The sequence below is a fragment of the Marmota monax genome, unplaced genomic scaffold (genome assembly GCF_021218885.2).
Source record: "Marmota monax isolate L192 unplaced genomic scaffold, Marmota_monax_Labrador192_F-V1.1 WCK01_AAM20220418_F8-fsc00138, whole genome shotgun sequence".
In the NCBI taxonomy this organism is placed as follows: domain Eukaryota; kingdom Metazoa; phylum Chordata; class Mammalia; order Rodentia; family Sciuridae; genus Marmota; species Marmota monax.
The window spans coordinates 1658693-1683774 of NW_026692763.1; the positions used below are offsets into that span (position 1 = coordinate 1658693).

Consider the following 25082-nt stretch of genomic DNA (forward strand, 5'->3'; position numbering starts at 1 on the left):
GAAGCTAAAGAAAACTGTAATAATAAAAAAGAAGACTAGGAAACAGAATATTGAAGTTCTTACATTGAACCTTGAAAATAGGGCTTTCAAAATCCTTTCCAAAGATAAGTTAATATTTTGACATATACTATATTTATTAGTTATACCAGATTGGTTAACATAGGTATTCCAAAATAGTGAGTGCCAACTCTGCCAGGCTTTGGGTTAGTGTGAGGCATTCAAAGAAGTATGAGAATATATAATATTTTATATATATTAAACAGCTCATACTAAGTAGGGAAGATAGATGAGATACATGAAAAAATGGCCCACCAAATACCTTATGTTCTCTGTGAATGGCATGAACTTTACAAGTCTACATTTACAGACGTTCCTTCTACTACCCAAAAGTGCTTGGCTAATGCATTATTCAAAACCCCTTCTATAAGGAATGTCAAGCTGATGGTGGTTCTTAGTTATTATTCAATAACATTTATTGAGCATTTATCATGTATTAAGCACTATCCCAAACTATGTAAATAAGCATACTGCCATAGTAGCAGAGATGTTCTTCCCTAACAGGTTACTCCTCTCTAGTATGACCATACACTGCTACTTCTGCTAATTAAACTGTATGCTTAAAAAATTTGATTGTTTCAAAACTGTTGATGCCCATTGCACTTCTTACTATAACTGCATACTTTAATTAACTATTTGTAAAATTTAACTATTATGTAAGACCATTACATGAGTATAAAAATAAGTCATTTCTACAAAAATTAATATGAACGCTTTTGAGAAGGACACTTACTTTAAAAATTGCTACTGAATTTACATGTGGCTAAGAGGATTACAGACTGTAGGAAAATCCTACATTTCTCAAAGGATTCTGGAGTCAATGCTTTTTACAAACAACTATACATTCTCACTCTTAAGAAATCAAATTTGGAAATTAAAGACAACGTACTTATTATGGGTGTGGATTATGCAAGGAAGTTAAGGAATCAGATGATATGTAAATCAGGACAATCCCACTGACTCCTCGAAAATTTTAATTCTAAAATCTAGGTTCTTCCGCAATACTCAAAAGTACTCAATGAAGGTTTATATGGTGAAATGAATGAAGCAAAAACTCTCCAATGGAGGTGACAAAAGAGGTTTTAAAGGGTGAATGGAAAGGGAAACAGACATTTTTAAAGACTGTAGGAAAGGGGCTGGGGCTGTAGCTCAGTGGCAGTTCTTTCCTAGCATGTATGAGGCACTGGGTTCAATTCTCAGTACCAAATAAAAATAAACAAATAAAATAAAGGCATGCTGTTCATCTACAACTATAAACAAACAGAAAGAAGGAAGGAAGGAAGGAAGGAAGGAAGGAAGAAGAGAAAGAGAGAGAGAGAGGGGGGGGGAGGGAGGGAGGGAGGGAGGGAGGAAGAAAGAAAGAAAGGAAGAGAGAAAGAGAGAGAGAAAGTAGGAAAGGCTTTAGAGTTGAGTGCACCAAAATTTGAATCTGGGTTTTGTGCTATATGATTTGGGTATCACTAATCTCTTTTGAGTCTCATCCTCCACATTTATAAAATGAGCCATAATAATTTCCTAGGACTACTGTAAGAACTGAGATCATGAACTTAATATATTAATTTGATGCTTAAAGGCATATGGTTACATTAACTTTGAGATTTTGAAGAGAAAGAGGAAAGTTTTGCAATTTTAAAAAACCATACATATATTTTAAGTAACCCCTTCTGCCCTTAATGATTCTATAATTAGAGAATTAAAGTCCTTTATGAAGCTTCTGACATAAGTATTGCCACTAAAATAAACTCTAAACCATATTATAGTTTCTCAAATTTGATTAAGATATGTTTTGACAAATGGTAAAGAAAGCTCAGATAATAAAGCCTGCAGTATTACCACAGAATAAAAGGATCAGTCAGTCCAAACCCACCTTAAACCTGACGTCTACTGTTCCTACTTAAATGTTTGTTCAAGAAGTTATTTTCATTAATTTAAAATAGTTTATCTGCACTAATTCCTAAACATCTATAATCATTTTCATTTCTTTAAATTTTTCTTTTTTATCAGTAAAGGATTCAGAGGCAGAAGTATAATGGTTGAACATGGGGGTGGGGAGAGTCAGGGATGAATACAATGTTTTTGTTTTTGTTTTTGAGAGAGAGAGAGAGAGAGAGAGAGAATTTTTTAATATTTATTTTTTAGTTTTCGGCGGACACAACATCTTTCTTTGTATGTGGTGCTGAGGATCGAACCCGGGCCACACGCATGCCAGGTGAGCGCTACTGCTTGGGCCACATCCCCAGCCCTGAATACAATGTTTTTTGAATGCAACAGATGGTGGAGTCACTAATAGGAAGAGGAAAAAACTTTGGAAGAGAAACTTGCTGAATATAATAGAGATCTTATAGAGATTGTAGGCAGTTAGAAATAAGGGTTTGAAGCTAAAAAAGAAATGTGAGGTATATTATTCAGTTTGAGAGTTCTTGGCACATGGGCATAAAGAATGAAGAGGATGAAGTCACCCAGGTACAATATATAGAACAGGGGAGGGGAAAATGAGCACCCTTAAACTTGAATGCAAAGTTAAGCTATATGTACACTGAGGAAAATGTTGAATATTCATCACATTTTCACATAATTCCAAGTTCCCCAAAAGGTTGAAAATTTCCCTTTATATTTTAAAGTAAAAGAAAGACAATCATGGCTCCCTGGAAAAAAGTAACTTTAAGAAGATGGACACGGGAAGAATTGCTGGTGAAAACAATTGAGGTGATGAGCAGATGATATAAGGAAAATCAGCAAAGGAAGCCAGTATACAGAGAAGAAAAGTCAATAGTGTCATTTAAGAAGGAGACTAAAAAATATTCACTGGAGATCTTAACAGGACAGTAGTTTGAGAAGTTGGTTGAGGCGTGAAATTTTAAAACGAGGCAATAAAAACAGGCTGTCCATGGGCTGGGGTTGTGGCTCAGCAGTAGAGCGCTCACCTAGCATGCGTGAGACCCTGGGTTTGATCCTCAGGACCACACATGAATAAATAAAATAAATGTATTGTGTCCAACTACAAGTAAAAAATAAATATTTAAGAAAAACAGGATGTCCTTTCAAGAAATCAAAATAAAATTATAGATTGAGGTGAAAACAATGTCATGGAATCATGTTTTTAAATTATATTTTAAAGTTGGGCATGGTGGCACTTGCTTGTAATCCCAGCAACTTGGGAGGCTAAGGCAGGAGGATTCTAAGTTCTAGGCCAGCCTGGGCAACTTAATGAAACCCTTAAAACTTGGTGATCCTTGTTTCAAAAGAACAACTACAACAAAAGGACTGGAAACCAAACTGAACTGAACCAAACTAAAAAAGTAATTTCAATGATTACATGTTTTAGTCCTTAAGAAGAGGGACAGTTAGGGAGTTAGGGACAGGGCTATAGCTCAATAGTAGAGCAACTGCCTAGCACATGTGAAATCCTGGGATTGATCTCTAGCTATGAAAAAAAAAAAAAAAAAAAAAAGGAGTGGGGACAGTTAGAATAGCAAAAGGCTAGCCTGCCAGGTATATTTTAACTTACTGGAAAACAGCTTTAACCTTTATATTAACAATGCCGCCCCCCCTTTTTTTTGGCCAGGAGTGGTGGGCAGGCCTATTATCATAACAACTTAGGAAGATGAGGCAGAAGGATTGCAAACTGGAGTCTAGCCTGACTAACTTAATAAAAAATAAATTTAAAAAGGGCTGAGAATGTAGCTCAGTGGTAAAGAAACCCTGGGTTCAATCCCCAGTACCACAAAAACAAAATAAAACAAAACAATCACCAAAAAACCCTGCCTCTTTTCAAAATTTTTAAAAAACGAAGTACTAAGATATAGTGATTTTTAAGGTTTCTGAAATATGTACCATGAAGTTGTTACAAAGTTATAATCCTAACTGTGGAAGAACTCAGTATAATCACAAAATAAGGAGTAACAATAGCTATTGGTTGTTGTATTACAACAGACACTTCACTTTTATTTCCCTCCTCATGAAAAACTAAAATATTCTTGTTCCTACAAGACAGTGAAGAAAATGGTCTCCAGGAGGCTACAAATACAGTTTCCTAATACCTGTAAACAGATGAATAGGTTTTTGTTTGTTTTAAAATCTTTGTACTGGGGTTGAACCCATGGGCACTTTACCACTGAGCTATATCCCCAGTCCCTTCTATTTTTTAATTTCAGACAGGGTCTTGCCAAGGCTGGCCTAAAACTTGCAATCCTTCTGCCTTGGCTTCCGAGTCACTGGGATTAGAGGCATGGGCAACAGTGCCAGGTTGGGAAGTACAGTTCTTTAATGCATTTCTTCTACAGAAAGTTTCTGAGTGTCTTCTAACTGCAAGGATTCAAGGACACGATTATGAACGTGACAAAAGACTGTCTCTGCCCTCACACTTTTCATGAGTGGCAAGAATAAACAAGCAATGTGTAACAACAGTGTTGAAAGTACTATGAAAGGAAAGCATAAGTTCTGTTAGAGCACTGAGGTGAGGATTTTTCCACTGAATAGTAAGGATTTCTATAAACAAAAAATGGCTCACAACCAATTGTGTGTTTTAAAGAACTTTGAAACTTTCTGACCTTTTTGTTTGGTGCTTCACCACAACAGCTGTTTTTTTTTTTTAAATATTTTATTTTTTTAGTTTTCGGCGGACACAACATCTTTGTTTGTACGTGGTGCTGAGGATCAAACCCAGGCTACACGCGTGCCAGGCGAGCGTGCTACCACTTGAGCCACATCCCCAGCCCCCCACAACAGATGTTTTAGAATTAGATTAGGTAATTGATAACAGGTCTTTTTCTTCTCTTCAAAAGGCTGCTTGGTTTGGGGAAATTCTCAGTGAAAAATTAACATTGGAACAGTGTGCCACTTATGTTTATTCATATACTCCTTCTGCCTCAGTGAGTCACAGAAGATTAATAAATATTCCTTGAATGAATTAATCAAGATGATCAATACTTAAAACAAGTTTTTCCAAATAACATCCAATAGCTATGACATTAAGTAATTACCCAGGTTAAATCAGCTTTGACCTACTGACTGGCAAGAAGTTTCTGTTTCTAGTTCAAGATTAGATTTGTACTAAATACAATAATTTAATTTTAATTAATAAATTTGCAACACTAGGGATTGAACCCAGGAGGGCTCTACCACTGAGTTATATTCCCATCCCCTTTTACATTTTATTTTGAGACAGGGTCTTCCAAAATTGCTAAGGCTAGCTTTGGACTTTGAATCTTCCTGCCTCAACCTTCTGAGATTATAGGACTATACCACCACACCTGGCACAATGTTTTAAATTAGTATCTGAAGCCCTCAGCAAATGATCTTTTTTCCTAAAAAAGATATATGTATATATATATATATATTTTTAGACATTGATGGGCCTTTATTTTGTTCATTTATTTATATGTGGTGCCGAGAATTGAACCCAGTGCCTCACACATGCTAGGCAAGCGCTCTACCACTGAGCCACAACCCCAGCTCCTCAGTAAATGATCTTAATACTATATGATGTTAGGGGTGTCAGTCATAGTATAAAGTTACAGAAATTGAACTGAGTTTGCAAAATCAAAGTGAAAAAGAATTTAGATAAGTAATAATGAAAGTACCATCACTTTACATTATTGTCTTGATATTTGGTGCTTAATATTTGTTAGGTTTATCCTATAGTTATTTTACTTCACAAATATACTCTAGGATAGAGAGACAGATGTCATCCTTATTTTACAAATGAGGTTTAGCATGCTATAAAGTGCAAGAAAACTAAAATCAGATCTTCTTACTCTAAATTTTTCCCCCTACCCTGCTTATATCTGCGTAATGAATACATTGCTAGACATCCAGATTTCCCTTTCTGACCTCTTTGGGTATAAAAAGAAAATTCACACTGTATACTGGGAGTCCTTTCTAACTAGAGAGGCTAAAACATAGTGAGTTTTTATCCATAGAAATAATATAACAATGCAGGGCTTGGTGACACATGCCTGTAATCTCAGCAGCTTTGGAGGCTGAGGCAGGAGGATCACAAGTTTGAGGCCAGCCTCAGAAACTTGATGAGGCCCTAAGCAACTTAGCAAGACTCTGTCTTAAAATAAAAAATTAAAAGGGCTGGGGATGTGGCTCAGTGTTAAAGTACCCCTGGCACTGGTACAAAACAACAAAACAAAAAACAATAAATATTTTTTAAAAACTGGTCCTATTCCTTGTCATTACATAGTGTGATAGGAAATAGTTATATACCTATACTCATTTCCTATTTAGTCTTCCCCAACCCCCCAGTATCAGGGATTGAACCCTCCAGTGTTCTATCAGTGAGCTCCACTGACAGCCCCTTTAAAATTTTGATTCATTTTTTCACTAAACTGCTGAGGCTGGCCTTGAACTTGCTATCCTCCTACCTCAGCTTCTAAAAGTTGCTGGGATTACAAGTCTGTACCATGACACCTGCTGTTTAGTCACAATTTATAGTATAGAAACTGTTCTGGGATAAATTTTCACTTTTATCAGGAAAATCTTTTGTTTTTCAGAAGTCTTATTTTCTAAAGACCTGAAGAAAATGTGGCAAATATTTTGGCTATCTTTCTTAACACCGATATTCTAAAAATAATACTAACATTCAACATCTAAGTTTATTAAATGCTCTTTAATTTAACTTTGTAAAAATTCTCCATCAGATATTTATCAACTTTTAAGATCATGAAAGTTAATGAAATATGAATGTTAAATGACATGATATGAAAACACTATAAATTTGAGAGTTAATTCATGTTATACTAGGAAACCTTTCTAGAATGACTATTTCCTTTAAAATAATTTAAAACAAGCATACACAATTTTTCTTACCTTGAAATGTGTGTGTGTGTGTGTGTGCGCGCGCGCGCGCGCGCGCGCGTGCATGCATATGTACTAAGGTGAAAAAGATCATGTCTATCAGGTGTTTCTATTCCCACAAATATAAGAAGACCAGAAGAAAAATAAAAACTTGACCTACATTGAATTAGGCAGTGTTAAATTAACTGTTCATAATACACCATTCTCAATAGGAATCTTTTCTAAATCTTAAAATCTTAATCTTTCTTGTTTTTTAATATCTTTATTTATTTATTTTTATGTGGTGCTGAGGATGGAACCCAGAGCCTCGAACATGCTAAGTGAGTGCTCTACTGCCAAGCCCCAACCCCAGACTTAATCTTTCATCCAAACAAATAACTTGTAGTGAACAAGAAAAATATATTAATTTATTATTATTATTATTGTGCTAGTAATCAAACCTAGGACCTCATGCATACTAGGCAAGTGCCTTACCACTGGACCACATCCCCAGACCAAACTTTATTTTTTATGATCCCTGAATACTTCCTGAAGGAAAGTAAGATTCTAATTTTGGGCTCTGGGGTTAGAGGGTAGAGAAGTGGGACAAATCCTTGGTTCTTATTTGTATTCTACTTAACACAAAGTTAATTACCTTTTACTTAACTGGGAAAATTATTTTGGGAAAAGGTACTAGAACTATAAAAAGCTAATCATCTAGCTGGGTATGGTGCCATGCATGTGCCTCCAGTCCCAGTAGTGGGAGACTAAGATGAAATCTCTTGAGAGCAGGAGTTTGAGATCCTTAGGTAACACAGTGAAACCCCATCTCAAAAAACAAACAAACAAACAAACAATCTCTAATCATAAATTACCTTTAAGCGTGTAAGGTGCCTACTGCTAAACAAGTTTCCTTAGTTTTAATAAGGAAAAAATAATAATTTTTTGAGTCACTGAGTATTACTCAATAGATCTGCAAAAATCAACACAGTTTTTTAAAGTAAAATTAACAGCAAATTCACTAAAACATTTTCATCAGTGAGGAAACTATCCTGGGAATATATCTTTGTTGGGGATGTACACTTGTCCTTTATTTGTACATTCCAATTTTTTTTTAATTGATAGAAAATTCTTTCCTCTCCTTTATGTATGCAATCAAACTCATTTCCTAGATTTCCTTGGCTATACTGTTTTATCTATAGGACAGGTCTTAGCTCAAGACAATGGTCTTGCTGATTTGGTAAAGCCATGCCACCACAAATCATCAGTATTTTATCCTGGCCCTTGAATTTTAATTTGAAACATAATCTGAAAAAAGCTCTTCAAATGCCTCAAAAAGTCTGTTAAGGAAAAGACTTTTGGACCTTTTAGCATGACACATTTCCTACCAAGGTCCTCGGAGCACTTATGCTCCCTGGTCTGGAAGTCTGAAAATCAGTTCAGTGGTGAACTTAGCAAAAAGTGATAGCCCAAAGCCTAGAGACTTCCCAGGGTTGTCCCCCTTCATGTGGTCTGTGTACATAAATAATTTGCTAAGGATTCTTCTTGAATGTGCCACAGTTTAGTCAGCCATACCCAGCTCTCCAAGAGTTCTTTACTTTCAGCCTTTTCACTCTCCTGGAACTTTCTTCCTCTATTATAGTTACACTATTGCCCCATTTCCATTCCTCTGTCCTCAGCCAGAAAAAAATAAATACTACATTAAGTGTGAGATTATTTTTTCTAACACCTTTCAGTTGGTCAATGAGAACTGAATTAAGGATGTGTTAATGCTTTGTCTTGTGGGAAAAGAATAAAGGGCACAATTCCACAGCTGTCCATGTCTCACTTCTCTGCTAGTTGAGGAATTCTGCCTCAGATCTTTTCACTCTGCAATATGTAACTTCTGCTAAACGTTGGCCCTGGTAATGGGAGAGAAAGTATAGCTGAAAAGAAAGTCTCACTTTCCCCTCTAGTATGCAGTCCACAATAATCTAAAGGGCATATGTCATATCACTAAAAGGAACTGTTACTTAACTCTTACTTAACTGTTACTTAACTATTAACTATTATCAGTATTGATAGGTATTTGACACTTTATTAGTACTTGGATTTTTATAATATAGGAAAATAATTTTTCTAAAAATTGGTTTTACAAAGTCATGAGTTGAGGGGAAATTTACCTTACTTTTTTTTTCTTTTTGCTTATACATAAATAACAACATCTAGAAGGGAAAAAAAGTAAAATTTTTTACCTAGCTTTAAGAGATATATCGAATTTCATTATGTCTATGATAATTAGGTTTACTTTTCAAATCAGATTTTAGAAGCATGCAGGCAAGGTCAGAGAAATGTAAAATAAATAAGGTCTAAGAATACATTCTTCAGAAACCAAAAGCACTTTGGTTTGTAGTGATAATGAAAATTATCACTGCAGTTGAACAGCTAGGAAAAGAGCCTTGCTCTTGGATAGTCAGAATTAATATTATCAAAATGACCATACTTCCAAAAGCACTATACAAATTTAATACAATTCCAATCAAAATCCCAATGACATTCCTCATAGAAATAGAAAAAGCAATCATGAAATTCATCTGGAAAAATAAGAGACCCAGAATAGCTAAAGCAATCCTTAGCAGGAAGAGTAAAGCAGGTGGCATCACTATACCAGACCTTAAACTATACTACAGAGCAATAGTAACAAAAACAACATGGTATTGGCACTAAAACAGACTGGTAGACCAATGGTACAGAATAGAGGACACAAAGAGCAACCCACAAAACTACAATTATTTTATATTAGACAAAGGTGCCAAGAACATGCATTGAAGAAAAGATAGCCTCTTCAACAAATGGTGCTGGGAAAACTAGAAATCCACATACAACAAAATGAGATTAAACCCCTGTCTCTCACCATACACAAAACTCAGCTCATAATGGATCAAGGACTTAAGAATACAACCAGAGACCCTGTGTCTAATAGAAGAAAAAGTAGGCCCTAATCTCCAACATGTGGGATTAGGCCCCAACTTCCTTAATAAGACTCCTGTGGCACAAGAATTAAAATCAGGAATCAATAAATGGGATGGATTCAAACTAAAAAGCTTCTTCTCAGCAAAAGAAGCAATCTGTGAAGTAAATAGAGAGCCTACATCTTGGGAGCAAATCTTTACCCCTCATACATCAGATAGAGCACTAATCTCCAGGGTATATAAAGAACTCAAAAAGCTAAACACCAAAAAAAAAAAAAAAAAAAAAACCAACAAATAACCCAATCAATAAATGGGCCAAGGACCTGAAGAGACACTTCTCAGAGGATGATGTACAATCAATCAACAAATACATGAAAAATGTTCATCATCACTAGCAATTAAGAGAAATGCAAATCAAAACCACTCTAAGATTTAATCTCATTTCAGTCAGAATGGCAGCTATTATGCATACAAACAACAATAAATGTTGGCGAGATGTGGGGAAAAGGGTACACTCATACCCTGCTGGTAGGACTGCAAATTGGTGCAGACAATATGGAAAGCAGTATGAAGATTTCTTGCAAAATTGGGAATGGAACTACTATTTGACCCAGCTGTCCCTCTCTTCGGTCAATACCCAAAGGACTCAAAAACAGCATACTACAGGGACACAGCCACGTCAATGTTTACAGTAGCATAATTCACAATAGCTAAACTGTGGAACCAACCCAGATGCCCTTCAATAGATGAATGGATAAAAAATGTGGCATACATATACACACAATAGAATATTACTCAGCAGTAAAAGAGAGTAAAATCATGGCATTTGCAGGTAAATGGATGGAGTTGGAGAAGATAATGCTAAGTGAAGTTAGCCAATCCCAAATAACCAAAAGCCAAATGTTTTCTTTGATATAAGAAGGGTGATTCATAGTGGGATAGGGAGGGGAGGCATGGGAGGAATAGATGAACTCTAGATGGGGCAGAGGGGTTGGTGGGGAAGGGAGAGGGAATGGGGTAATTAATGATGGTGGAATGTGATGATAATTACTATCCAAAGTGCATGTATGAAGACATGAATTGGTGTGAATATGCTATGTATACAACCGGAGATATGAAAAACTGTGCTCCATATATTTAATAAGAATTGTAATGCATTCTGCTGTCATATATAAATTTTAAAAATTACATAAAAAAGAAACAGAACAGGAATATTCAAGATTTCAGCAAGTGTCATAATAGCCAAAGCAAAAGAAAGAAGCAAACTGAAGAAGAGAGACAGTACATAGGTCAAGAGGGCTGGAGCATCCAAAGATATAGCTGCAAAGGACCAACCAGAGATAATCTGCCTCTTTCTTGACCGATTCCTTTACTTGATCCAAAAAAAAAAAACAACACAAAATAAATTGGAAAATTGTGTGTTATTTAAAAAAATATACACTTATCTAAGAAGGGATTTTTATTTACAGCAGAAACTCAAGAATGGGGGACAGCTCACTACACCCCCTGGTGGCCACACTCTGGACAGAAAGAATAATCCTGCATGGTAGGAAGCACAGTAAAGCTATAGAAAAGTTAATAGCAAAAGACAAACAACTTCAATATTATCAGTTACAGCTAGTTTCTAATACAGCCAGTTTCTACTTTGCCGGGAAAAACTCTCTCTCTGCTCCCCATCCCCCATGTATATATACATATCTCCTATTAGAAAACAATAAATATTTGGCTCCTTTATGAAATGTTTATATCATCACTCTATTTCTTAAAACAAAAAATAGGCAAGGGGGCATTTTACTATCAAATGGGTCAGGAAAAGAAGTTCTTTGTATTGTAACTTTTCTGTAAGTAGAGTGGTTCAAAACTTTAAAAAATAATAAAAAGGTTAGGATTAAATTATCAGCTCATATTTACAAGGGGCCTTCCTTTTCCCTACTTTTTTAAGTACAACACTCATAATCTTTAGGTTACTATATTTTAATATATCCTTTAACTGGAATAAGTATATATTTTAAAATATTTTTAAATGTTTATGGACCTTTATTTTATTCATTTATTTTTATGTGGTGCTGAGAATCGAACCCAGTGCTTCACACATGCTAGGCAAGCGCCTCTACCATTGAGCCACAACCCCAACCCTTGGAACATATATTGACAAGAAGTATATTAGCCCTCCTTTCACAGATGCAAGATGAGTAGTATAATATGTTATCATAATGTATTTTAAAACATTTTATAACAGCTTTATTTATATAACTCACATAACATAAAATTCACTTTTTTAATCCACAGCTGGGGATCAAACACAGGGCCTTGAACATGCTAGGCAAGTGCTCTACCACTGAGCTGTATCGTACCCAGCCTTTAAGATTTTATTTTGAGACAGAGTCTCGTTAAGTTACCCAGGCTGGCCTCAAACTTGAGATCCTCCTGCCTCATCCTCCTGAGTAGCTAGGATTACAGGCATACATCACCATGCCTGTCTGTCATCATATTTAAATTCATAGAAAATATTATATATACAAATAGACTAAAATTAAAGGAAGATGTAGTCATACCTCAAAGGTAAGAACAAAATGGCAAATGGAAGATTAAAAAAACAAACAAACATGATGATGTGCCAGAAATAAATATCTGGAGGAAAAATTTGGTCACAAATTAACAACACAGTGCCAATGCAAAACTATCTCATATCCAAGGACATGTCCTTATTCTTGAAGGGGGAAGACACTGGTGCTGGGAAATTGAACACAGAGCCTTGCCCATGCCATTCTAAACTGAGCTATATCCTGAGCAAACCCCTGTTTAAACTGTATTCAAATTGTTTCTATTTGAAATATTGTCCTGTGTTTCATATGTTCAAAGTCTAACTTTTCATATATCTTCTCACAAGAGTTCTTTTTTTCAACTATATTATTTCTACAAAAGATAAATATTCTTGTATTCTTTTGTGTGTGTGTGTGGTGCTGGGGATTGAACCCAGGGCCTTGTGCATGCGAGGCAAGCACTCTATCATTTATCTGAGCTAAATGCCCAGCCCAACATTCTTGTATTTTAATTCATTCATTTAGTAAGCATTTACTAAGTGCCAAATATATGCTAACTACTGGGGATACCAAGATAAAGCAGTTTCTGTCCTGATGATGCTCTCAGATGCAGTTTAGCCTTTTGCCTAAATTACTGCAAGTCTCCTAAGTAGTTTTCCTACCTACCCTCATGCCCCATATGACATTGCCAGACTCTCTTTCTGGAAGTTATGCAATTCTTTTTCATACAGATCTATCAAATCAAAACTCCTATGCTTTTAAGATAATAGGCAATTATTTTATTACTGTCCCTAAAACACATTAGCACCTATTTCCAGACTTCCTTTCACTCTTCATCCACTTGTGTTTGAAGTGCTCTTCTGTTCTCCTATCTAAATCCCATTCTTTCATCAAGACCCAACTCTTCCAAAATACCTCTTATACATTGTTCCCTCCCCTCTACTGCAAATTTTATTTTCATTGCCATGTTTTTAAAATCTGGGGAGAAGATCAAGTTTTCAAAGGTGTAGATTTTTTAAAGTAGATGGTGAATAGATCTTTTTTATCCATGAGAGACTTGAGGAATAAATTAATCTTAAAAAGAGTAAAAAATAATTTCTTCACTCTTGGAATAATTAAAAGATTTTGTAACCTACTATGTGTTGAGATGGAAAAGGTAAAAATGGTATTGAATGGCTTAAGCATCCATTTGGGTTTTGTTTGTTTGGGTTTGTTTGAAAATTTGGGTTTTTGTTTGTCTGTTTGAAAAGGACAATTTCCCTTGATTTTTGATATATTATTGTACAATTCTATAAACTGCTGGTTCCAAGACAATTTCCTAAAAGTCATTCCTTATTTTATAAAATTTTTAGCTTGGAGATAGTATACAGAGGAATGGAAGAACTTTACTACAATTAAAATATTTATTTTCTAGGAGCCCAAAGTACTTTGTTTCTTATCATTGTTATTCATCTTTATAGAAGTGTCTTGAGATTTCAAAAATCTTTTTCAGTGGTATATTCCCTTTGTTCATTTTTACTTATAATTTTATTAGGTTGGCTCATATGAGAGCTCTTTATAGATCAGAATGGCTAAATATTGATATTTTATGTTTTTGTTTTATAGTTACATTCCTGGTTGTTCTCCAGTTAGTAAAGTAGGTCATCATTCAAGAAGGAAAGCTGTGAGTTGATAAATATGCAAAGGAAAACTGGCATTCAAACTTAACCAATTATCTTTTACCAAAAAGTTAATAGTATACAATCTGATTTTCTGTAATTATGTTATATTTTTATGACTAACCTCTGAGAAAGAAAATATAGCCAGAATTAAAAATGTATATAATATGAAACCATCTTAATCTTTTTATGTTTTTTTGCTACCAGAGATTGAACTCAGGGGCATTCAACCATTGAGTCACATCCCCAGCCCTACTTTGTAGTTTATTTAGAGACAGGATCTCCCTGAGTTGCTTAGTGCCTCACCATTGCTGAGACTGGCTTTGAACTCTGAGATCCTCCTGCCTCAGCCTCACGAGCCACTTGTATTATAGGTGTGTGCCACCACACCTGGCTCTTATACTTTTGATTTGCATTTCCCTAATGACTAGTGATGTTGAGCTTATTAGCCATTTGCATGTCTTCTTTTGGTGAAATGTTCATTCAAATTCTTTTCCTTTTTAAAGTAATTTTAATTAAAAATAATTTCTGTTTTTTTTAATATGCCATTAGAATTGTATAACTGCCAGAAAGAGAGTCTGGCAATGTCATATAGGGCATGAGTGTAGGTAGGAAAACTACTTAGGAGACTGTTGCAGTAATTTAGGCAAAAGGCTAGACTCCATCTGAGAGAAGCACTAGGATAGAAATTGCTTTATCTTGGTATCCACAACAGTGTGACGGTTAATTTTACTTATCAATTTGACTGAGCTACAGGGTCCCCAGATACCTGGTTAAACATTATTCTGACTGTGAAGGTGTTTCTAGATGATATTAAACATTTGACTTAGACCCAATGAAGTAGATTTCTCTTCCCAACGTGGGTAGGCCTCACTCAAGTCACTGAAGATGTGAATAGAACAAAAGGCTGAGTAACAAATAATTCTCTTTGCCTGACAGGATTTGAGCAAAAACACTGGTTTTCTGCTTTTGGACTCAGACTAAGACTGGAACTCACATTATTGGCTGTCCTGATTCTTAGGCCTTTGGACTTGGACTGAAATTATACAATTAGTTTTCCTGCATCTCCAATGTGCAGATCTTGGTACTTTTCATTTTCCATGACCATGTAAAGCCACCTTCTTTTAATAAATCTCACCCTCTACCCTCCCCACACACACATACCCTGCCTGCCTCCCCCCACCTCCTCTCCCTCCCCCACCTCACACAAACACATCTGCTATTGGTCTGATTTCCTTGGAGAATTCTGACTAATAAAGATTTTGGGGGGCTGGGGATGTGGCTCAAGTGGTAGCGCGCTCGCCTGGCATGCGTGCCGCCCGGGTTCGATCCTCAGAACCACATACAAACAAAGATGTTGTGTCCGCCGAAAACTAAAAAATAAATATTAAAAAAAAAAATTCTCTCTCCCTCCCTCTGTCTTAAAAAAAAAAAAGATTTTGGTACTGAGAAGTGGAGTAGTGCTATAACAAATACCTAAAAAAAGTGGAAGTGCCTTTGTAACTGGGTAATGGATAGAGGCTGGAAGAGTTCTAAGATGCAAGCTAGAAAAACAAAACAAGATACTATGAAGGATCTGCTAAAGGGAATTCTCATAAGGGCTCAGAAAGAACAAAGGAGAGCTAGAGAGAATATTTCTAACTTCTTAATGACATAAATAAATCATGAACAGAATATTGGCAGACACATGGATGGAAAAGCCCATTCTGTTGAGGTCTTGGATGGACTAAGGAACATTAGAGGACACTGGAGAAAAGGTGATCCTTGTTATAAACTGGCAAATAACTTGGCTGAATTGTGTTTGTTTTCTAGTGTTTCATGGAAAGTAGAACTTAGGAGCAACAGAATTAGATATTTAGCTTAAAGGATTTCTAAGTAAAGTGCTAAAGGAGTACTTCTTTTTGAATGTTTATAGTAAAATTCGAGAGAAATGAAGAAGAAATTGTTAAACAAAGAGGAACCAAAACTTAGATTCTATCAGTTTGACTATATTTCAAAAAATGAGAAACTATTTGGAGAACACCAAAGATGTGGCTGATATACCATTTGATAAGGAGGTGAATATGAGTGACTCGTCATCCCTCTTAATAAAAGACAGGAGACATATGATATTATGCAAGCGGAAACACTATCAGCTGGAACTAAAGGAAACAGAAAATGAGACGTAATGAAGGAAAGCTGTGAATATTCCTCTCCCTTCCAAAAAAGGGAAGAACCCCTAAAGCAATTCAGAGGTAATCAGGGCTGCTACTCCCACCCCAGGCCCAGAGTGGGACTTAGGGAGTAAGTTTGTTGGGGCTTGGGGAGTAAAGCTGCCTCTACCTCAATTTGAAAGTATGGGACCACACCCAGCAGAGTTGAGAAACTGGGCCATTCCATGGATATGGAGAACAGAGCCTCAAATGAAATAGGATTATTCTCAAGTTTTAAGACCTAATGGAATTTGCCTTGCTAAGTGTTGGACTTACTTAGGACACAACACTCCTACCTTCCTTTTGATTTCCCCCTTTCAGAATGAAAACATGTATCCTATGCCTGTGCCACCAACGTATTTTGGAACATTTCTTCAGTATAGGAAAATTCTTACTCAAAGCCAGATTAATTGATAGAGATGGAGTTTGGTTCAAGATGAATCATACCTGGTCTTATTCATATTTAGATAAAATTTTGGACTTTAGACTTTAGAATTAATGCTAGAACATGTTAAGATTTTGGGGATGTAGGAAGAATAATTTTTTTTTTTTTGGTTCCATGGCTTGACCCCAGGGATGCTTAACTACTGAGTCACATCACAGCCCTCTTTATTCTTTATTTTAAGGCAGGGCCTCACTAAGTTGCTTAGACTGGCTTCAAACTCTTGATCCTCCTGCCTCAGCCACCCAAATGTGGGGATTACAGGCAGGTGCCTCCACACCCAGCAGAATGGATATATCTTGCATGTGAGAAGGAAATGAATTTATGGGCCCAGGGATGGAAAGTAGAACTTATGTTATGGTTTCATGGTAAAAAGTTACAGCCTGAATGTTTGTATTCCCACTCCCCCAAATTCATATGTTGAGGTCTTAACCTTCAATGTGATAGAATTCAGAGATGGGGCCTTTGGGGAAGTAATTAGGATTAGAAGAGGTCATGAGGGCAGGCCACCCATAATGGGATTAGTGTCCTTATTTGAGGAAGAGACCAGAGTTCTCTCTTTCTGCCATTGAGGACACTGAAAGAAGGTGGCTGTTGCAAGCCAGGAAGAGAGCTCTCACAAGAGAACTGGTGAATCTGCCAGCATTTTGATCTTGAACTTCCCAGGTTCCAGAACTATGAGAAATAAATATCTGTTGTTTAAAGCCACCCAGTCTAGACATTTTGCTATAGCAACCTGAATCAACATTGATTAGTTATTGTTGAATTTTAAGAGATCTTTATATATTTTTGGATATTAACCCCTTATCAGCTGTATGATTTGCAAATATTTTCTTGCATTCTGTGGGTTACTTTTTCTTTCTGTTGACTCTGTCCTTTTATAAAAGTTTTATTAAATCTTTTCTTTTTCCTTTAATACTAGGGATTAAACCCAGGAACCTAGGCATGTTGAGCAAGTACTTTATCATTGAGTTACACCTCAACCCCAGTTTTAAATTTAGATGTAATCTAATTTATTTTTGTTCTTATTGTTGCCTGTAAACATTGGTCTTTAAAGTCATCATAATTTTCTGATTATATTAAAAGATTACTTTTAACTTATGATTTTCAATAAGCAATATTTGTTTAAAAAAATTTTTTTTTAATCACCTGAAACTTCCTTTAATTGTAATGATATGCTGTTTACTATTCAAGGCCCTACTACAAATCACATTTGAACTCACAAAGTGGCAAGATGAATTTAGGCAGGTTCGATGAAAAGACTCAATGATAGTTTATTCTGTGGTAAGTTGTCGTGGGCCAGCCTGGGCTGTGTGTGTGAGCTGTGAGCATTCTGAGTGCATGAGTGGACTGGACTGATGTTGCTGCTCTGTCTGGGCTGTGCACGTATGTGTCCTTTTCTCTTGCTCTGCCTTTTGATCCCACACAGCACCTGAGATGGGTGTGACTTGCCCAGATGTCAATCAATCTACTGACCACAAGATATCACGAAACTAGACTCAATCCCCTGAAACCTGACCCTTTGCCTTATTGGGAAAGAACATTCCATCCAACCTCCCTTTGTGTGTCTCCCCATATAAAAATAAAAAATTCAGGTGGCTCTCTCTCTTCTAACAGACCCCTAAGGTCTAGAGCCCTCCTGGATTTTGAAAAGGTATTTTTGTGTGCTTGTATGCTTTCTTCACCAATTTTCTCAGTTACTGATGTAGTCAGATTTTGTGAACCCAGCATAGGTTGCCAGCTTGATTAGATGGTGACAGTAAATGATGGAGAATGCCAGAATGATTTTTAGTAGCAAAAAATTTTTAGTAGCAAACAGACAAAAGTCAACCTCTTCCACACCATCGAAGGACATTCAACTGCAAGTAAGAAAATTACTTTGAGTTAGGCTAAAGCCATTATACTGAGAAACAGCCCGACAGATTGACTGTATTATAAGACGAGAAAAATATGATTTTCAAAAACGGGTGCTACTAGGTTTTTCTTTATTTCTTATTTCTATAAGTGATCCTTTTCTTGTGAATAGAAGTTTGCAAAAATTCTCTGCTGCACAGATTAATGAATTATTGCCAACAACTTTAAAACAGGTCTTTGGTTCTTTTTTTAAAAAAATATATTTTTAGTTGTAGATGTACACAATACCTTTATTTTATTTATTTTTATGTAGTGCTGAGAATTGAACTCAGTGCCTCATATGTACTAGGTGAGCACTTTATCACTGAGCTACAACCCCAGCCCCAGTCTTTTGGTTCTTTATGACAGGACAACTCAGTACCATGAATAATAGAATAGATTTTCATTGTTTCTTCATTATGTAATTTTTTGGACAGAAATTATTCCAGTGGATTCTAAGTCAATACATAAAGCTTGAAGTTAACCCAAACATCTTTAAATTTGACATACTAGAAATTTCAAGATCCTTTGGAATCTTTTTTCATTCTAATGGGAATAAAGTTATGATTCCTCTGATAAAACTTCCATTGGGTTTCTACCTCTTAACCCTATGCAAAAGAAGGGCATTTTACTGTCAGATCTTCCTTAACACAGAGTAAGAAATTAAGCTTTAAGCAAAAATTTATATGAAGACCAAGACAGGAAAAATATTGACAGTAGCCTCAGTTACTGATGAAAAGGAACTATTTTTATTTAAAGTTGTAGTGTAAAAGAAGAAAGTATATATCAAGAAATTTCCGATAATTAATCATTAAAGACACATTCCCTTTAGCCAGGGTTTTACAATGAGCATGCATATTGTATTCATTTTTTGTATCATGTGAAATGGCTCACTGATTGAATTTAGAGGATACAAGTTTTGTTAATATTTAAATGACTATCTAGAATTTACCAGAACTCAGTCTTGTGCGAATACTTGGTTTTAAAGACAATTTAAATGAAATAACAGAAATGATTTTTTTTTTTTTTTTTTTTTTTTGCAGCAATGGTGTGGAGATACAACCTAGGGCCTTGTGCATGCTACAGAAGAACTCTCTCCCACTGAGTCTGCATCTTTTAAAACAATCAATCATTTTAAATACTTCTGAGTCAGTAATTGGATTCTTAAAGCAGTCCCATTTTTGAAAGATCAATGAAGCATCTTAGGAATCCAGGATAAACTAATTTGACAAGACCAAATACAATTTCTAGAAAAAAACAACTACCAAAATATTATATGATATAATGAATACACATACCTCCTGGGCTGTGATCGGCATTCTTCCTCCCCACTATCTGCCTCCTGTATAAATAGAACATGAAAAAAAAATTAAAACCTAAAGTTTCATATCATGGTATCACCAATGAAAATTTTACTAAGTTTTCTATGTGGGAATAGCGTATTTATATTGTTCCGCACTTAAACTAAATTCTCTTCATAAAAGGTGACTTCTTCCAACCCAGTGGGTTGATGCCATTGAAATTTACTCCTGGAGGAAATAACATCAGTTTACAAATAAATTTCATTGATAACAAAGTGCTACTCATTAAAACAACTAGCTCTGAAAAACAATTGAACATATTATGTTATTTTTGTGCTACTTTAACTCCAAAATAAGTGACTAACAGCAAAAATTTCAAGATGACCTATGATTCTGATCTCCAAAGAACAACCTAAAAAATGTACCACTTCCAAGTGCTCCTGATCAAATCACTATCACCATCAACATAGTGGCTACTGCTTATTGAGAACTTCCACCATGCCAGGCACTGTGCACAACACTTTAAGTACCTACTTATTTATAAACTATAATAATGGAACTATATTTTCACTGATTCTCATACACATATAACAAAGAATAAATTGATATAAAAAAGCACTTAATAGTTTAACTGCAGTATTTGTGGTTTTTTTTTTTTTTTTTTTTAGTAGCACATAAATAGTCTTAGAACTTTTTAATGTGTGTGCTATACTGGATTGCGTGTGCTAGGCAAGCACTCTACCACTGAGCTATATCCCCAGCCCCATAGTCTATGACAATTTAGAGTTAATGGATACTTTCAAATAGAACAAACCAAAATTCATAAAAAGGAAATAAATTGTCCAGGTAAACGCACACGATGAAGCCAGAATTAAAACAAACAATATAATGCCTCCCAATTGGTTAAAAACCAATTTACCTCTCCCTAGCCATAGTTAGGAATTAGTATATATTACCATATTATATATATTACTAATCGTCACAGAGAAAAGAATATCAACATGAAGAAAAAGTGCTAAATGATGATAAAATTAATGATACTGAATTTTTTCCTTTAAATTTGCTCCTTGACATTTCATTCATTCATTCATGGTACTAGGGATTGAACCCAGGAGTGCTTTATCACTGAGCTACATCCTCAGCCCTTTCTTTTTTATTTTGAGACAAGGTCTCCCTAAGTTGCTTAGGCCCTAAATTGCAGAGGCTGGCTATGAACTTGAAACCCTGCCTCAGCTTCCTGAGTTGCTGGGATTTACAGACATACATCACTGCACTGTGCTGATATTTTATACGTGTTCTCCCATTGCTTTTGCCCTATCTGGCATACACAGAAATAGGAAGAGAAAAATAATCTCAAACAATATATGGACTGTCTGCCAATGACCCATTTATATTTTCTAGTTTATGTAGCCATCCCCATTTACCTCTGAACTATTCTGTCTCCATTCCAAGTCACAGTCAGACTTTTATTCCTCCATTATTTTCACATAAATAAAGTTGCCCAAGGGAGGAGAGCTGAGCTGATAGTCATTGCTGAAATCTGAACACCTAAAGCCCTTTGTGCAATCCATTTCAAGTCCCTTCCCAGTCTCTCCATTGCCATCTATCAATCGCTTTTGTTCCTACATCATTTGTGTGAGCCATAGGAAATGGGGATTAATAATTATTTACAAATTGTATAAAAACAATTTTAATTTTAAGGATGCTTACAATATTCCCCAAAGGAAGAACAGACATTCTACTCCCAGAGGGAGGTCAGGTACAATATGCATTATATAGAGCATTATACTTTTTGCCTGTAGGAGAAGTTTTAGGTTCAGAAGATATTTAGCAACTCAAAAAGAAAGGCATTAAAATGAGAAAGAACTGTCTCTGGAATCAAAGGTCAAAACCTGGAAAAATAAAATGAAAAGATTCAAAAAAGCAAATGTAGATGTACTATTTTTGTGTCCAAGGGAACTGTAATAAATAGGAAATAATTTAACAAATAGTACTTCATTATTATTATTGATTAACAGACCTCAAATTCTGATGTACTCCTCTCAAATTATTTTTATTGCATGAAATATTATATAAGGAAGAATGTATTTAACACATATTTAAGTTATGAGATACAATAGTAAAATGAATATCTGTGAATGTCATTCCACCTTAGGGCTGGAATAATATCGACCTTTGCATCCACCTGTGTACTTATTTCCTATTTCCTATCCCATGTACTAGTATCCTGAAGTTTATAAATATCTTGCTTTCACCCCATTTTATTATAAAAAATTTCAAACATACAGGAGTCTGTATGTCCACCATCAGGATTCTAGCATGAATACTGTCTATACTTGCTTTTTCACATATCTGTTCATCTATCAATCCATAAACCCATATTTATATAAGTATTCTTATACTTAAATACATGTCACTAATTAAAATTCAGTATTTCGTTATAGTTCTTTTTTTTTTCTTTAAGGTAAAACTTACAATGAAATGCACACTTTTTTTTTTTTGCAGTGGGATCAAAGCCAGGGGCATTCTGCCACTCAGCTACATCCCCAGCCCTTTTTATTTTTCATTTTGAGATAGGGTCTGTTCCATATATTCCTTTTTACCCATGAAGTCTTTATTCTTCGAGTTTGGGTATTATAGTACTATACAGTACCATTGTTAGCTTTCATTAATGGGACCATATGACCAAGTCCTTTAAAACTTATTTTGAATTGAGTTTCAAACTTTTGAAAGTGCAAGGATTCAATTTTAAAGTTGGAATCCCATGAAATGTGTTTTCTTCATTAGGAGTAACATCATAACTCTTCACATAGATGTTACACTAGTAGCAAGAAAATCCTATTGACTTCCTCTCACCCATCTCAAATACTTTCAGTGAAATTGATTTAAGGGTAGTGGGATATTCCATTTAATAAACCAGGTTTAGAACATTATTTTCTCTATTATAGGCCCTCCCTCAAAAAAGTTTTTTTCTTGGATTTTTTTTCCCAATATTCAGACTTTGAAATTTGTAATTACAACCAAGTACTTATCATAGCTGAAAGATTTCTGGTGGCTTAAAATTTACTAGCACTTAATGAAGATACACTTATTACTGAAAAAAAACCATTATGCTAGATTAGTAGGAAGAGTCAGGTTGTAACATCTATTACTTTTGAGCCAGAAGTATTCTTTCATAATAAGATGCTGACCTGAATCAACATTATAAAAGAATACTTCTGGCTTATTAAAAAAAGAAAGAAAGAAAGTTGTAAATTCTTAAATTAATGTTGGCCTTGTTTCCAAGTCCTGTCTTCCATTTTGTTGTTCTATACTTCCTGACCACTCTTACAAAAAGCTTACAAGCCTCTGAAGAAACTGGAATAGGCTGTTATTTTCTCAAGGTTTACAAATTAAGTGATTGATTTTAATGTATTCTCTACTATTTTGATTTTTAGATTTTCTTAATATTTAAAGATGTGCCTTTTATTGGATAATGTTAATTTACGAATGTAATAATGTTATTTCACAATTATAAAATGTTACATGATCATGGGTGTGGCATTCTTGAAAGAATCTTCACAAAAGATGTGAAAGGAAAGTAGTTTTCCTAAAACTCATGGCTCTGATTGCACAGTCCAATTTGCTTTTGATGTTTCTATGTCAAAGCAAAGGTCACTTTCTTTTAAGGCTATTTTTCAGAACTTGTCTTTGTATTTTCTCTATAAACTATAAATGCAATTATGTCTATTTGGAGGCTAGAGTACCACAGGCAGTCTTACATGTGTGCCATGAGAAAGTTCAAAGACTGTTAACAAAAAGAAAGTATATGGGAACTCAAAATTTCATTTTTTAATGGTAATCACCAAGATTTTCTCCAAGAAATAAATCGTTATTTTGTATTTTGTAACTTAAAAGCAGCTATTAGTACATTTCTGAGATATGGCAGGAGACCAAAACATTTTTGAAAAGAGATTAAATATATGAAGAAAAAAAGAGAGATAGGGTCTCATTAATCTGCCCAGGCTGGCCTTGAACTTATGAGTATCCTGCCTCAGTTGACCAAGTCTGAGATTATAGGCATGTGCCAGCCTGGCTAAATATGCACAAATCTTAAGTGCACCATCCAATGATTTTTTACAAATGTGTACACTTATGTAACTCAGATTTTTGGTATCAAGAAATGGGACATTTCTGTCACCTCAGAAAATCTTCTTATGTTTCCTTCCCAGATAATATACGGCACCACTCATATCTAGAGGAAAACATTGTTCTGATTATTTTTCCTCTACATTTTTCCCATGAAAAATTAGTATATAAAAAGATAAAAGAAAATAAGATTAGTGTCTGACATATGATTCTATTTACATGATTCCAAAAAAATGGGGTCACATAGTTTGTACTCTTTAATGGGAAGTATTTTTTACTCAATACAATATTTTGGGGATTCCTCCATGATGTTGCAATCAACATTATTTCCATTCTTTTCATTGCGGAGGATTCTATCATATGAATATACTATAGTTTGTTTATTCATTCTCTTGTTGTTAGATACATCTGGATTGTTTGAATTTTGAATATTTTGAATAAAGTTACAATATGAACATATTTTATGTTTTTTTTTCTTTTGGTAGACATATGCTTTTCTTTCTCTTAGATCCTGGGGTAAATGTATTTGTAATTTTATAGGAACCTATGAGGCTTTTCCCAAAGTGTACCACTTTACACTCTTATCAAAAACGTAGAAGAGTTACAATTGAGGTTTGATTAGTAATTTTTTCTTCCATGGTTATTGTTTTCTGCATTCTCAAAAACATCTGCCTGGCAAGTGTTGTAGTTCAGTGGTAGAGTGCTTAATTGGCACACGTGAGGCATTGGGTTAGGTCCTCAGCACCATATAAAAATAAATAAACAAAATAAAGGTATTGTGTCCATGTACAACTAAAAAACAAAATATTTTTTAAAAATTGCCTACCCGCTAGTCACAAAGATATTTTACTGTAGTTTCTTACAAAAGCTTTATGGGTTTATATACAAGGTCATCTTAAATTTAATATCTGTTTGTAGTGTGAGATAGAGATAGATGTTCCCTTTTTTTTAAATATGGATATCCAGTTTTCAAACACTATTCGTTGAAAATACTTTCCTTTTTCCATTGTAATATTTGGTCTGTTTGTAAAATATCAAATGACAGTAATAAATGAAAGTCTACTTTTGGCCTCTATTCTGTTCCACTGATCTATTTGTCAATCCTTATGCTACTACCACTCCATCTTGATTAGA

The 25082-nt window shown here is 35.0% G+C and overlaps 1 protein-coding gene across 4 annotated transcripts in view; it reads right to left on the minus strand.

Annotated features, from left to right (window-relative positions):
- Ssh2 (slingshot protein phosphatase 2) overlaps nucleotides 1-25082 on the minus strand; it is a 262197-nt gene that overhangs the window by 131485 nt on the left and 105630 nt on the right. For all 4 annotated transcript variants that reach the window (XM_046446879.2, XM_046446876.2, XM_046446875.2 and 1 more), the window contains one exon: nucleotides 19818-19861. In XM_046446879.2, coding sequence (XP_046302835.1) covers nucleotides 19818-19861 — 44 coding nt within the window. The remainder of the gene's footprint in view (nucleotides 1-19817; nucleotides 19862-25082) is intronic.